This window comes from Schistocerca nitens, chromosome 8 (assembly GCF_023898315.1).
Source record: "Schistocerca nitens isolate TAMUIC-IGC-003100 chromosome 8, iqSchNite1.1, whole genome shotgun sequence".
Lineage (NCBI taxonomy): Eukaryota > Metazoa > Arthropoda > Insecta > Orthoptera > Acrididae > Schistocerca > Schistocerca nitens.
In genome coordinates, this window is record NC_064621.1 from 448,844,724 (window position 1) to 448,861,033 (window position 16,310).

General features: G+C 42.0%; 1 protein-coding gene across 1 annotated transcript in view; it reads right to left on the reverse strand.

Annotated features, from left to right (window-relative positions):
- Positions 1-9,214, reverse strand: part of LOC126198690 (myrosinase 1-like) — a 103,365-nt gene extending 94,151 nt beyond the window's left edge. Inside the window, exon 1 of the mRNA XM_049935186.1 lies at positions 9,062-9,214. Coding sequence (XP_049791143.1) covers positions 9,062-9,212 — 151 coding nt within the window. The 5' untranslated portion in view covers positions 9,213-9,214. The remainder of the gene's footprint in view (positions 1-9,061) is intronic.
- Positions 9,215-16,310: the final 7,096 nt, after the last annotated feature.

Sequence of the window (16,310 nt, forward strand, 5' to 3'; positions counted from 1 at the left end):
TGTTTACAGGTGATGATAATGATGGAGTTATGATGATATGAATAATGAAGTTTTTCTTTACAGATGAGGATAATGTTGAAGTTATGTATTTATGCTATGTAGTTATTTAAGTATTTGTTGCAGTTTATTTTGACAGCAGGTGTTATATTGCGTAGTAGGATGACTGAAGGTTTTGGAAAGGACAGCTATGGAACACATTTTTTATACACATTTCACTACCTGTTAATTCGAAGTTCACTACTTTTCAGCATAGTCTGCATTTCTTCTTTCAGCTCAATAATCCATTTTGTATTTTTCTTTCAGGAGAAGCTTTTTATGATACTTACTAAACCTGTTACTTATTATACCTGTTCTAGTACTTGCATTTTTCTTACCCACTTGTGTCTATCATTTATAAATGTGATAACCTTGCTACAGCTGACTCATGACGAATGACGTTACACAATCTTTTCATTTATAGGAACAACCTAGAAGCAATTTTTTCTCTTATTTCTTCTTGCTTTCCCTTATAATTACCCAAAGCAATGCATTGCTAGCAGAAAAAACAAAATGTATTAACAGTCCCAGATAATGTCACTAGTTTATGATAATTCTGAATAACACTGATCAGCTCTGAATAGTATGTCACTTGAATAATGACTTCTTAATGATACCAAAACATAATTGCCACTATCTATTGTAATGAGAGTACTTATTATGCCCATGCTTATTAATGCTACTAATGTTTTGTACTATTCAATACTTGCTGGCCACTGAGTGCCCATAATTAATGTAACTTATAATGCCCATGCTTATTAATGCTACTAATGTTTTGTACTATTCAATACTTGCTGGCCACTGAGTGCCCATAATTAATGTAACTTATAATGCCCATGCTTATTAATGCTACTAATGTTTTATACTATTCAATACTTGCTGGCCACTGAGTGCCCATAATTAATGTAACTTATAATGCCCATGCTTATTAATGCTATGACTGTAATTAACTGATTTTTCTAATAATGATTTCTTAATGATATGAAGAATACCGAATGATGAATAATGTTTTATACTATTCAATACTTGCTGGCCACTGAGTGCCAATAATTAATGTAACTTAACGTTTTGTTAGTGTTTTCAATGATGACTTCCCATATTAATACTGAATGATGATAAATATTTTGTACTAATCGAAAGTTGCTAGGCCACTGAATGTTAATAGTTACTTGTAAATATGTCATTTGAATGAGGAAAAATGTTTTGTAATACTCAATGGCGATTGATTACCACTCTTGTCTTTAAATTAATTAATGAACATTTTTCTGTAATACTACATTCATGGTACAGAAATGTTCAATGACTAGAGTATGGATACCGCAAACTACTTATGTAATCACTAATCAAGACTTGTGTGTTAGTTAATGTCCTTCACCTTCTGACCTAACTACCTGAAATTATTGTAACATCCATTTGTCTTGTCCATCCTCATTATCATGGAGCACTATATTTGGTTTTTGCACTAATTCTACGTTGGTGTGCCGCCTCTTAAAAGCGTGGTGTTGACACGACATGCTGTCCACCACTGTAGGCGAAGAAACTACTTATGTAATCACTAATCAAGACTTTGTTATGGAGCACTGTGTGCCGCCTCTTAAGAGCGTGGTGTTGACACGACATGCTGTCCACCACCGTAACCGATGAAGACGTTATTCTGGTCGCACTGTTTGATGTACCTGGTATACTGCCAAATGATAGTATGGAATACTACTACGACGTTTCACTGTCTTGATAAGCTGATAAATACTTCTGGGAACGGAACTGCAGATTGTATCACTTAGTTGTGATTCTGTGGAAAGATATGGACTTTCAGTGCAGCTATGTGCAAACTAAAGTGCTACAACCATGATGCAATCCTTTCTTTTCCTATCCTAATAGTGAAAATCAATTTTTACTAACACCATTTATGTTAATGGCCTATATATTTTTTCTCGATTTGTTGAACTCTAGTGCGAGTACACTTGTGTCACTTGTCGACATGATTTTTGCCATTTGTTGTCAAAATACTAAAGACATTTTCGATTTGTTTTGAAATGCAGTATGTGTGCACTCTTGTCATCTATATTGTATATACTTTCGTGATTTGATGATTTTTCTACCCTTGCATTTATTTGTTATAAAAATGTTCAAAAGTTTTCAGTGCATGTGCACTTATGTGAATATGTTTTCAACTGAACTCCAGTGCCTGTGCACTCTTCTCATTTTCAACATGATTTGTGTTTTTCTGTACAATTTTATGATTTATGTCATTTGTTACTCATTGTATATATATTTCGTCTTTGCACTTTGTTATCTGTCAAATAATTTGTATATACATTTTTCGGATTTGCTGATATGCTCAGTACTTATATTTTCTCTTGTCTGTAATGTTTTGTAATCAGTGCATGCGCACAACATTTAATTCATGTATTACACCCAAATAATTTGTAAATGTTAATTAATTAAATAAAAAATTTGTTACGATGGCAAGTCCAAATGACTCACCATCGCTGCCAAATTTTTTGCCCCCCCAGTGGAGGGTTATGAAACACGTATGTTGTGCGGCAGCGATGCTGAGGCATTGTAGAATCTCTGACCAGAGCAGTTGCGCTCGAAGCGCAGTGCAGTACAGTAGTCTGTTGGGAGCAGTCGCGTAAAGTTGTGTGTCGCGAGCAGTCGCGTAAGGTAGTCTGTTGGTAGCTGCCGCGGAGAGCAGTATGTCTGTAGCAGTTGCGTCGGCGGGCGTCGGCACAGCGATGGTCAAGATTCAGGACAAGGTATAATTTTATTAAATAAATGTTTATGCAGCTTTGCGCTTATCAGATAATGTAAGGTCCACTCATTGTAATTTAACTTTCAAAAATCGCCCCCAATAATAATTTGGATTTAAAAAAAAAAAAAAAAAACAATTTTACAAACAATCATTCAAATTCCCTCCATTTCCCTTTAACAAAATTTTTCAAAAAAAAAAAGGCAATTGCAATGTTTTTCCTCCAAGCCGCAGCCAACAATAAGAGCAGAATTTTGACATGCAGTTTTAATAAGGTAAGAAATTTATTCTGAATTCGCACAGGGCAAAGACCGACATTTCGGTTAAATTGATTTTTGATTATCACTGTAGTTTCATTGTCATGGGATTCTCGTTCATTATTTTATGGGAACTTGCACTTGAGTCAGATAGCGAGCTTTCATTTAATTGTCTTTGTCATTAATAGTTTTGTCGGGAACCTACAGTTAGCTCTGGCTCCATTTCCATTAAGTATTGTCCTTTTAAATTTTCCGTGGGGAGGTTACACCCTTCAGGACTGGTGCGAAATTTGAATAGACGCCACCTTGCAGATGTAGAAACACCCCTACCAACTTTGTCACATAACTCCTTTCTTGGTGTTGCGACTTTTTTTCGTCAGTTTATTCTTATTATCAGAATACCAAAACCAGCTGCAAGATGATACTGAGATCTGCATCGTACGAAAAGTGGCAACTGGCTCTAAACAATGCAAAGCGTCGGTGGTCCAAGAAATCTTTAATTTTGGTTGCTAAACACATCACACTAATTGAAAGGATGCCAATTCAACTAAATAACTTGAGATTATAATTGCGAACAATAAATAACAGACCTATTGCATGGAAAATGTTGTGAGGGGAAGCGAACCAAAGACTGTGTGTTACTGACAGAATAGAATATGCAACAAATCTCCAATGAGGCTGTTTATATTAAAATTGTGTCTCCTCTCCTGCTGTACTGCTTCGCGATGTGGGATCCTTACCAGATAGGATTGACGAGGACCATCAGGGAACGACAGCTCATTTTGTGTTGTGAGAAAGGGAAGACAGCGTTACGCATATGAAACTCGAGTTCGGGTGGCAATTACTACAACAAAGGCTTTTACGTTCCGATGATGCCTTTTCACGAAATTTCAATCATCAACTTTCTCCTTCTCAATAAAGTAGGTGCTATCAAGTGTACTTTTGTCCCACGTACTATTCAAGAGTGGAACGGTGGAGAAATAGTCTGTAAGTGGTTCGATGAATCCTCTGCAAAGCACTTGAGCTTGATAGTCATGTATTATTAAATATAGATTCAGTAATGTCAATTCGCTAGCACCTCCCCCTCCCCCCTCCGAAATAACCATCCTGTATCCTGTATAACTCTGCAGTACGCAACATTCTTTTTTAAATTTTTTTTCAGGTACGGGCATTGTATAGCCCCACTCATAATGACTATAAAAAATGCTAGATGAAAGTGAAGGAAATCAGTGGTTCTGGAAGGTTGGGAAAACATGTAACGAAATATGTGGAAAACAGGTTGACTACAATCAATCGTAGTGGTCTTTGGGAGTAAGCAGGTGATTTATCGACAGCGTAAAAAGTATTAACCGAAGTTAACAATAAAATGAAATGCTGCTGTATCTGTAAGGACAGGATAAGACATCTATGTTTCAGATAACAAACTGGAGTGTAAGACAAAAATGAACTGTAATAAAAATGAAATGTTGCGTGAGATATATATCTAGGCGAATGGATGGTAGATGGTCCAAGGAAGTTCTTCACTGGTTTCACGATACAGAACAAGCTTATGACCACAAAACAGCATGCATTTAAAAACCATAGCTCGTCCGAAACTCAGCTTGCCATTTTCTCGCACGATAACCTGCGAACAACGGACGAAGGACAACAGGCAAGATTGGATATTCCTGGGCTTCAGTAAACAGTGCCACTCTTAAGACTGTTAACGAAGCATCATAACAAAATTTCAGATATATGAGTTACTCGAAGAGATATTGCGTAATATAACCCAGTACTGTAATCGACATAATCGTCTTGAGAGATTCAGCACATGTATAGATATTTAAGGTAATTCTCTTCCATTGTTCCGTCTAAGTTACACATTTTTAATTAAATTACATGCTTCGATGGCTATGGATCATATTTGGGTTGGCTCTGAGCACTATGGGACTCAACATCTTAGGTCATAAGTCCCCTAGAACTTAGAACGACTTAAACCTAACTAACCTAAGGACATCACACACACCCATGCCCGAGGCAGGATTCGAACCTGCGACCGTAGCAGTCCCGCGGTTCCGGACTGCAGCGCCAGAACCGCTAGACCACCGCAGCCGGCGATCATATTTGGGTATAAGTGGTTATCTACTTAGGCACGTGATTCTGAGCAGATAGGACGGTTTGCTTACGCAACTACTTAGATTCGAAGATGATCCAACGTGCTCGAAACAAGTAGTCTGATTAAAAATGTGCAATTGAGACGTAACAAAAAATCTGAATCATCTTACAGAACGCAGACTCGCGTGTTTATCAGAGAAAAGGGCAGCGTCTTGAGTGCGTAGGTTCAAAAATGGCTCTGAGCACTATGGGACTTAACATCTGAGGTAATCAGTCGCCTAGAACTTAGAACTACTTAAACCTAACTAACCTAAGGACATCACACACATCCATGCCCGAGACAGGATTCGAACCTGCGACCGTAGCGCTCGCGCGGTTCCAGACTGTAGCGCCTAGAGCCGCTCGGCCATCACGGCCGGCCTGAGTGCGTAGGGAAGGTTGATAAGATCTCTTTATAAATAAGCTAATTGACGGACAGGGCGATCAGCAATCTGTTTGCCGATGTCGCTGTTGTGTACGAGAAGGCGTCGTAGTTGGGTGACACAAGAAGGATAGGGGATCACTTGGACAGAATTTCTATTTAATGTGATTAATTGCAGCCTGCTCCAAATGTGAAAAAAATGTAAATTATACAGATAAGAGGGAGACTAGTCCAGTAATACTTGTATAAAAAACTGTATGTGCTTGTTTCTTGGCACAGTCACGTTCTTTAAAATTCTTATACATAATAAATCAAAGCGTCATGAAACGGAATAATCACATGACATCATTTTCACGGTAGGGGAATGGTCTTTAGTGTATTTGATGAACTATAGGAAAGTGTAGCTCATCTATAACGGTAACGGCCTACAGAACTCCTATGCGTGCCAGTCTTGAACAGAAGCGTCATTGAAAACAGAACTAATCCGTATTAAAAGAAGACAAGGAAACAACTCAGACGCGAGCTACTAGATTCCTTTACCTCTAGGTTCAAAAAACACGCGAATATTATGGAAATGCTCCATGAACTCAAATGGGATTCCTAATGCCACTAAAAGTCATCTCATGCAAATACGTCGAAGACAAGAGAAATGAGGTCTCGATCGGGAACAAATAGACAGTCGCTTTCCATTTACATTCATTTGAGAGTGTAACTGGAAAGGAAATGACGACCATCGGCAGAATACAACTTCCATTATGCATCGTACCGTGACCTGCGAAGTGTGTATGAGTTTATACAGATACAGATGTAGACCTAATTGAATATAGACGAATTACGTTGACAAACAAGTACTCGTGTAGCTAAAAACAGCAATACAAGGAAGTCTGCAGGACCCTTTTACCAGCATTTGGTACCAAATGGCGTGGTACCCTAGACTTTAGGCCCTGATGACACCATGCGCAACGTATTATTCGTTCTTGTTGCAGCGAGCCCAGTTGCTACAGCGTATACGACACGGAACTCCAGCAAATCTGGAACTCCGCGACCAGACCAACAGAGGACGTCAACAGCACTTCGGCCAGGTCATCAGGTGGCGTACGCGCCGACTGTAGACGTCACTACGTCGCGCCTCTTCATGTACCCGCCATGTCACGTGACAAAAATAGACCCGCGCGTATCCCTCTGCGAGGCGGCCTTTATGCCAGAACACTAGCTCCGGAGAGCAGTTCCGTAGCAGCCAGCAACCTGAACATCTCCACTACGCCACGCCATGGATTGTGTCATCGTCTTCTTAACAACACGCTGCCCCCTCAGCTGGGACTCATCAGTAATCAGCGACATGCTCGTAGAGACTTAGTAATAACTGTACTGTTCTTCTTCTAATTGGTAAGACTGTGTCAGGCTAGACGTTTCTACCCTTGTCGCACGTAGATACTATATTACGGATGCCTCTCAATGCTTCTTCAGCGAAGTACACTGTAAGAGTTTTTAAGTGTTTATTCTCCTTGACTCAAGCTTGGGTTTCGACTTTGGTTTTACACATGAAGTGAAAAATTTTTTTTTTCCCGTTGTAACTTGTTAGCAAGACTTCAGGACTCTGCTCATTAAAGAGCGTGTGACTACAGAAGCTTAATTCACAGTTCTAACTTAAAGCTCTTAAAAATTTAAGACTGTGTTCAAAGGAGCTTGTGTAGCTCTTTGAAGTACCATGACAATTATTTATTTACTTGTGTCCACCAGCGGTGTACACATCACCATATAAATGATGATGGTGGTGGTGGTGGTTAAAATCGCTCAAAAGAGGGAAGGCCGCTGGACCTGATGGGATACCAGTTCGATTTTACACAGAGTACGCGAAGGAACCTGCCCCCCTTCTTGCAGCGGTGTACCGTAGGTCTCTAGAAGAGCGTAGCGTTCCAAAGGACTGGAAAAGGGCACAGGTCATCCCCGTTTTCAAGAAGGGGCGTCGAACAGATATGCAGAACTATAAACCTATATCTCTAACGTCGATCAGTTGTAGAATTTTGGAACACGTATTGTGTTCGAGTATAATATCTTTTCTGGAGTATAGAAATCTACTCTGTAGGAATCAGCATGGGTTTCGAGGAAGACGGTCGTGTGAAACCCAGCTCGCGCTATTCGTCCACGAGACTCAGAGGGCCATAGACACGGGTTCCCAGGTAGATGCCGTGTTTCTCGACTTCCGCAAGGCGTTTGATACAGTTTCCCACAGTCGTTTAACGAACAAAGTAAGAGAATATGGGCTATCAGACCAATTGTGTGATTGGATTGAAGAGTTCCTCGATAACAGAACGCAGCATGTCATTCTCAATGGAGAGAAGTCTTCCGAAGTAAGAGTGATTTCAGGTGTGCCGCAGTGGAGTGTCGTAGGACCGTTGCTATTCACAATATACATAAATGACCTTATGGATGACATCGGATGTTCACTGAGGCTTTTTGCGGATGATGCTGTGGTATATCGAGAGGCTGTAACAATGGAAAATTGTACTGAAATGCAGGAGGATCTGTAGCGAATTGATGCATGGTGCAGGGAATGGCAATTGAATCTTAATGTAGACAAGTGTAATTTGCTACGAATACATAGAAAGAATGATCCCTTATCATTCAGCTACAATATAGCAGGTCAGCAACTGGAAGCAGTTAATTCCATAAATTATCTGGGAGTACGCATTAGGAGTGTTTTAAAATGGAATGATCATATAAAGTTGATCGTTGGTAAAGCAGATGCTAGACTGAGATTCATTGGAAGAATCCTAAGGAAATGCAATCCGGAAACAAAGGAAGTAGGTTACAGTACGCTTGTTCGCGCACGCTTGAATACTGCTCAGCAGTGGGGGATCCGTACCAGATAGGGTTGATAGAAGAGATAGAGAAGATGCAGCGCAAAGCAGCGCGCTTCGTTACAGGATCATTTAGTAATCGCGAAAGCGTTACGGAGATGATAGATAAACTCCAGTGGAAGACTGCAGGAGAGACGCTCAGTAGCTGGGTACGGGCTTTTATTTAAGTTTCGAGAACATACCTTCACCAAAGAGTCAAGCAGTATATTGCTCCCTCCTACGTATATCTCGCGAAGAGACCATGAGTATAAAATCAGAGAGATTAGAGCCCACACAGAAGCATACCGAGAATCCGTCTTTCCACGAACAATACGAGAGTGGAATAGAAGGGAAAACCGATAGAGGTACTCTCGGTACCCTCCGCCACACACCGTGAGGTGTCTTGCGAAGTATGGATGTAGATGTAGATGATTTTGATGGTGGTGATGGTGGTGGTGGTGATTGGGGGGGGGGGGTCACTAACCCGAACGTGCGCTGAAGACCTTGCTGTTGAGCGCCCAAAAACCCCTCTACTATTACTACTGCTGTTTCTACTATTAACCCGAATTATCTTTGTTGCATTGTCTTTTCCAGATCTTCAGGAACCTAATCGTCCTGAAATTCACGAAAGTCGCTAGATAAAATAGAAAAGTGTGTCGCTTACCATCCTCGTTCCAGGCGCCTTCAATCTGGTAGGAGGCGGTGGCGGCTCCAAGCAGGAAGCCCTCTGGGAACTGGTTGACCTCTCTGCTGGTGGCTGTCGCCAGTAGACACACAATTCCCAACAGCTCCAGACGTAAAGTCACAGGTGCCATCATGTTGGTATCTATTGCTCTAGAGGTACTCGTTGTCAGCTTATAAACTGTCGCACATATCGGATAACACTCAAGTGCCACTAAATGATCGTATCTAGCAGCCTATCATGCGTATGATCTCGTGATAAGCGTGCTGTAATCTGATGATTACTTCCTGTACATCCACTCTCATACGTGTTGCGACATTTGCTGTAGAACTAGCAATAGGGTCAACCTGAGGAATATATCAACCATAGTAATATATACCGACTTTAGAGTGGACGTAAAGGGTGCAACACCAAGGTGCTCTCCCTACGCAATGGGAAGTTGCGGTGTATCGACTGGAAGCGACAGATGGTCGACTGATAAAACATTGACAGGCTTCCATAATTAAACGGTGTCGTTGCACGATCTGAAAGCTTAACTATTACAACAGCTGTGTGTAGTTGTCAACACTTAGACAAATTCATAGATAATTTTATCGCGTCATTTTTCAGAATATTCCGACAGGAATTATTTGGCTTTTTGCTGAGATTCGCTTCCTGTAGCTGTCCGTAGATCCGTTCCTAGTAGCAATAATTCCTAAAGAAGGACGAAAAAGTCGGAATGGTAGCTTTTTTAATAATGACAACACCCATGAACATTTATTATAGGTGGTGGCCCCGAAACCCTACGTTCTTAAGTGGCCCAGAAAATTTTGAAACAGAAACCACTGAACTTACTGCAAATTCCCATGCAATTAACACTCGGAATGTTCGGTCTTCGATCGAGGAAAAGTCTTTGAAACTTTTTAATGCAATCTATGGACTCTTTTGTTGTTCTTGCCTGACCACATCGATTTCAGTGAAACTTTGCAAAGCATTAGCTACACGGTTTTGTTTGCGTAAAATATTGTTCGAATTTAATTAACGAAGAGTTCTCAGTTTAACTAGATATTGCTGTTTGCTGCACATTCTCTATTTCTGATCAGTAGTCTTATTTTTATGCAGACCATTACGACTTCTTTTCTTCTGCCAACCCATCTTGTCTGCCATCCAACATCCTCACTATTTTTTATTGACTCATCGGTCTTCAGACAGTTTTGACGCACCCACCACGAATTTCTCTCTTGTGTCAACCTTTTCATCTCAAAGTAGCACTTGCAACTTACGTCCACAATCATTTACTGGATGTATTCCAGTCTCTGTCTTCCTCTACACTTTTTACTCTCTACAGCTCCCTCTAGTGTTATTACCTGATGTCTTAACAGATTTCCTGTCATCGTTTCCCTTCTTGTCAGTGTTACCCACACAATCCTTTATTCGTCAGTTCTGCGGAGAACCTCGTCAATCCTTACCCTGTCAGTCCACCTAATTTTCAACATCTTCTGTAGCACCACATCTCTGTTTTGGTTTACCCCTAGACCATGTCTCACTACCACGCAATGCTGTGCTCCAAACGAATATTCTCAGAAATTTCTCACTCAAGACCCATGTTTAAATCTAGGAGACTTCTCTTGGCCTGAAATGCCCTTTTGCCAGCACTAGTCCGCCTTTTATGTCCTCCTTGCTCCTTCTGTCGTAGTTCATTTTGCTACCTAGGTAACAGAATTCTGAAAGGTGAGCACATCTTTTATATACGAAGTAAACCGGTTTTTACGAAAAATGACGTGCTCCCACTATTATTTACTGATATTTGTACAATACGATGATTTTACATCTGGCAGTTCGTGGGGAGCCAATATGTTTTTGAATTTATGGCCAATTGTGAGCTTGATGTCCTATAATATGTGTTAATGAGGTAAAATCAGTCACTTGAAGATGACATAAAAGACCGAAATCTAGATCGTAATTAAATAATCAATAATACAGTCAAATGGTGGTTTGTTCATTTAAAAACTAGTACATGACTGTTGCTCAGCAACATCAGAAACTGTTAACAGATTATATTCGCAGCAGGTAGACCATTTCTTGACAAAGTTATGGGTTGCTACCAAGACAAAGCGTTGCGGTAAACTGTCCAAGGCTAAACAATACCGTTCCAGCTCTTTCTGCACCAGAAACGGTCACACCTGATGCTTTTTTGGAGTCTCAAATTTCAGCTGTCGATGCGTTACCTGACGTGGCAAACAGTGACTGTTTCCTCCTTCCTCGGATGAAGAAACCATTACGAGTCTCGTTATTCCAGAAAGATGGTCGTTTCCTGCACAGCCAACATGAAGACTTGTACAATAAAGGTCTCCACCAGGTCATTACGAAAAAAAGTACTGAAAGGCGGAGGACTAACATCATTACCATATTGTTTAGTCACACCTTGATTATTTTGGAGGTGATGGTTCCGCAACTTTGTTAGTACTGCTGGTACACTCACCAGAAAATTAATCAGAGACAGATGTGGTGTTGGCTTGGGATCACATCTGACACCACAGGTATTGGAAGTGTTGGGCGTCTCACTTCGTGCCTTACGAACTTTTTGTTGTAAGCCAGCATGGCTGCTGGTGTTCGAAGTGCCCAACGTCAGCGTGTGTAATGGGACCAGATCGTCACTGCCGGACATATGGGACCAACTTACGTCATCGTTGGACAGGCACTGAGGCTCTCACCTATCACTTTGTGAAGGGCATGTAGTGAGTACCAAGATTCGGAAAAAAACCAGAGCTGCTAATCATTTATGATTGGCAGTCACGTGTGGATGACAAGAGCAACTGATAGCTAGAGATAATAGTAGCAGCACGTAGACTGGGAAACTTGCCTCAAATCACTTTCCGTGTCAGTGCCAGATAACAACATAGGTACCGTGCAGAGCAATCCGCTTCCTTCAGCTTGCTGGAGTTACTGCCTACGCGTGGAACGGTTGTTGCCGTCTGTCATTGACCAGAGAAATCAGTACGGGTACAGGAACTCGCCATAATGCAGTCCACCCAAGGAATAAAGTATCCTGCACAGGTTATTCGAAGTAGATGCTGGTACACGCTGATTGCAGGGTAAGGACACCTAGAAAACCTCAATCGTTGTCTCCCTCTTTGATCGGAGCTTATTGTTAAGGTTACAAATCTCTTTCTACAGTGAGGTGACAAAATGTCATAGGATAGCGATATGCACATATACAGATGGAGGTAGTATCGCGTATACAAGTTATAAACGGTCCGCAGCTCGTGGACGTGCGGTAGCGTTCTCGCTTCCCGCGCCAGGGTTCCCAGGTTCGATTCCCGGCGGGGTCAGGGATTTTCCCTGCCTCGTGATGACTGGGTGTTGCTTGCTGCCCTTAGGTTAGTTAGGTTTAAGTAGTTCTAAGTTCTAGGGGACTGATGACCATAGATGTTAAGTCCCATGGTGCTCAGAGCCATGTGAACCATGTTATAAACGGGCAGGGCATTGACGGAGCTGTTCAATAACGACAGAAATCAATGTCAGACATTCGATGAATGTACCCATTAGGACAGTGCGGTGCAATTTGGCGTAGTAGGCTACGGCAGTAGATGACCGTCGCAAGTGGCTTTGCTGACAACACATCGTCTGCAGCTCCTCTCCTGGGCTCCTGACAAAAAGTAGATTTCAGAGTATTTGACGGCTGAACACAAAAGTTTTGACTCAAGTACAGATAGTGTGGAGGATCGGTGGACAAAGTTTAAAACCATCGTACAATATGCATTAGATGAGTATGTGCCAAGCAAGATCGTAAGAGATTCAAAAGAGCCACCGTGGTACAACAACCGAGTCAGAAAACTGCTGCGGAAGCAAAGGGAACTTCACAGCAAACATAAACATAGCCAAAGCCTTGCAACAAACAAAAATTACACGAAGCGAAATGTAGTGCGAGGAGGGCTATGCGAAGAGGCGTTCAATGAATTCGAAAGTAAAGTTCTATGTACTGACTTGGAAGAAAATCCTAAAAAATTTTGGTCCTATGTCAAAGCGGTAGGTGGATCAAAACAAAATGTCGAGACACTCTGTGACCAAAATGGTACTGAAACAAAGAATGACTGACTAAAGGCCGAAGTACTAAATGCCTTTTTCCAAAGCTGTTTCACAGAGGAAGACTGCACTGTAGTTCCTTCTCTAGATTGTCGCACAGATGACAAAATGGTAGATATCGAAATAGACGACAGAGGGGTAGTGAAACTGTGATGTCACCGCCAGACACCACACTTGCTAGGTGATAGCCTTTAAATCGGCCGCGGTCCGTTAGTATACGTCGGACCCGCGTGTCGCCACTATCAGTGATTGCAGACCGAGCGCCGCCACACGGCAGGTCTAGAGAGACTTCCTAGCACTCGCCCCAGTTGTACAACCGACTTTGCTAGCGATGGTTCACTGACAAGATACGCTCTCATTTGCCGAGACGATAGTTTAACATAGCCTTCAGCTACGTCATTTGCTACGACCTAGCAAGGCGCCATTATCAGTTACTATTGATATTGTGAATCCTGTACCGTCAAGAAAGACGTTCACCATTAATGGATTAAAGTTAAGTATTCCACCAGCTATGTCCGTTTTTCTAAATTCTAATTTCCTTGTCCTGTTCCAGACCTCACATCAGCCTGCGTAGCTAAAACGCGTGCCTTTCGGCCTCCTCTAGTAACACGGTGTTGGCTCTCCTGCCAACCAAAACAGAAACAATTAAAATCGCTTAAAATAGGAAAGGCCGCTGAACCTGATGGGATACCAGTTCGATTTTACACATAGTACGCGAAGGAACTTGCCCCCCTTCTTGCAGCGGTGTACCGTAGGTCTCTAGAAGAGCGTAGCGTTCCAAAAGATTGGAAAAGGGCACAGGTCATCTCCGTTTTCAAGAAGGGACGTCGAACAAATGTGCATGGCTGTGTAAAACATGCAGTTGCCTCGAATTAAATTAAATGCTGCTGCCTCGTAATATAGAGGCACTACAAGTCGTCAAAACATTGCTCAGCTTGCTGCAAGTACAGATAAGAGCAGCGCCATACGTCACACTTCCTCCAGATAATGAGCAGCTAGCTGGGCGCGGCAGGAAGTAGCGCCACGATAAACCGCAATGGCGGCGCCGGAAGCAGGTCTTTCCAGCGGATCGCGCTTAGTTAAAACTATAGCGCGATCCCCCCACCAACTTCCCCTCCAGCGGCTGGCGTGCCTCCCCGACGTCGTTACGTAGCTGCAGCGGCTAAGTCAACACAGCCATGCATAAACACCCACCCACCTCCCCAGGGGTCGGAACCCCTGCAACCCATAGATTTTAATAATGAATAATAAATTGATGAATAGATCTAACAGATAACATTTTTTGGTGAACTTGTAAGTAAGCTTTTTAAAAAAAATCTCACTAGATAGATAAGGATGATTAGCAACTTTAAAAACAAAAATAAAAAAATTAAAAACAAAGGGATATAAAAAAGTGAGCAAGAGTGAATCCAAAAGTGCAACAGAGAGGTTCCCAGAGTCCACCAGGGAGCATCCCAGAGTGCCCCTGAGAGCATCCCAGAGTGCCCCAGAGAGCTAAAACACTAAGAAGAATCGCTTCTCGGCTTTTGGCAAGATCAATGTGTAGAAGTAAATATCAAATAATAAACTAAAAGACCAAGAAGAATCGCTTCTCGGCTTTTGGCAAGATCAATGTGTAGCAGTCTCTATCACATAACAAAGTAAATAATTGAAAATGTAACAACTGTCTTGTACACTGGCATTCTGCTCCTTCGTCTATACATTCTCCTCCTGTACGGCATGGCTGTGTGTATCGTGCGGCTGCCTCGAGTCGAATGAGCCTGCAGCTGCCTCAGTAGCGGATGTTGTTACTGATAAGAACTGGGCGCGGCAGGAAGTAGCGTCACGATAAACCACAATGGCGGCGCCGGAAGCAGACCTTTCCAGCGGATCGCGCTTAGTTAAACCTATAGCGCGATCCCCCCACCAACTTACCCTCCAGCGCCTCATGTACCTCCCCGACGTCATTACGTAGCAGCAGCTCCTAAGTCAACACAGCCATACATAAATCTACTCTGTAGGAATCAGCATGCGTTTCGAAAAAGACGATCGTGTGAAACCCAGCTCGCGCTATTCGTCCACGAGACTCAGAGGGCCATAAACACGGGTTCCCAGGTAGATGCCGTGTTTCTTGACTTCCGCAAGGCGTTTGATACAGTTTCCCACAGTCGTTTAATGAACAAAGTAAGAGAATATGGACTATCACACCAATTGTGTGACTGGATTGAAGAGTTCCTAGATAACAGAACGCAGCATGTCATTCTCAATGGTGAGAAGTCTTCTGAAGTAAGGGTGATTTCAGGTGTGCCACAGGGGAGTGTCTTAGGACCGTTGCTATTCACAATACATATAAATGACCTTGTGGATAACATCGGAAGTTTACTGAGGCTTTTTGTGAATGATGCTGTAGTATATCGTGAGGTTGTAACAATGGAAAATGCAGGAGGATCTGCAACGAATTGACGCATGGTGCAGGGAATGGCAATTGAATCTCAATGTAGACAAGCGTAATGTGCTGCGAATTCATAGAAAGAAAGATCCTTTATCATTTAGATACAATAAGCAGGTCAGCAGCTGGAAGCAGTCGATTCCATATATTATCTGGGAGTAGGCATTAGGAATGATTTAAAATGGAATGACATTATAAAATTAATCGTCGGTAAAGCAAATGCCAGACTGAGATTCATTGGAAGAATCCTAAGGAAATGCAATCCGAAAACAAAGGAAGTAGGTTACAGTACACTTATTCGCGCACTACTTGAATATTGCTCACCGGTGTGGGATCCGTACCAGATAGGGTTGATAGAAGACATAGAGAAGATCCAACGGAGAGCAGCGCGCTTCGCTACAGGATAATTTAATAATCGCGAAAGTGTTACGGAGATGATAGGTTAACTGCAGTGGAAGACTTTGCAATAGCTCGGTATGGACTTTTGTTGAATTTTCGAGAACATACCTTCACCGAGGAGTCAAGCAGTATATTGCTCCCTCCTACGTATATCTCGCGAAGAGACCAGGAGGATAAAATCAGAGGACTAGAGCCCACACAGAGGCATACCGACAATCTTTCTTTCCACGAACAATACGAGACTGGAATAGAAGGAGAACCGATAGAGGTACTGAGAGTACGCTCCGCCACACACCGTCAGATGGCTTGCGGAGTGTGGACATAGATGTAGATGTAGAT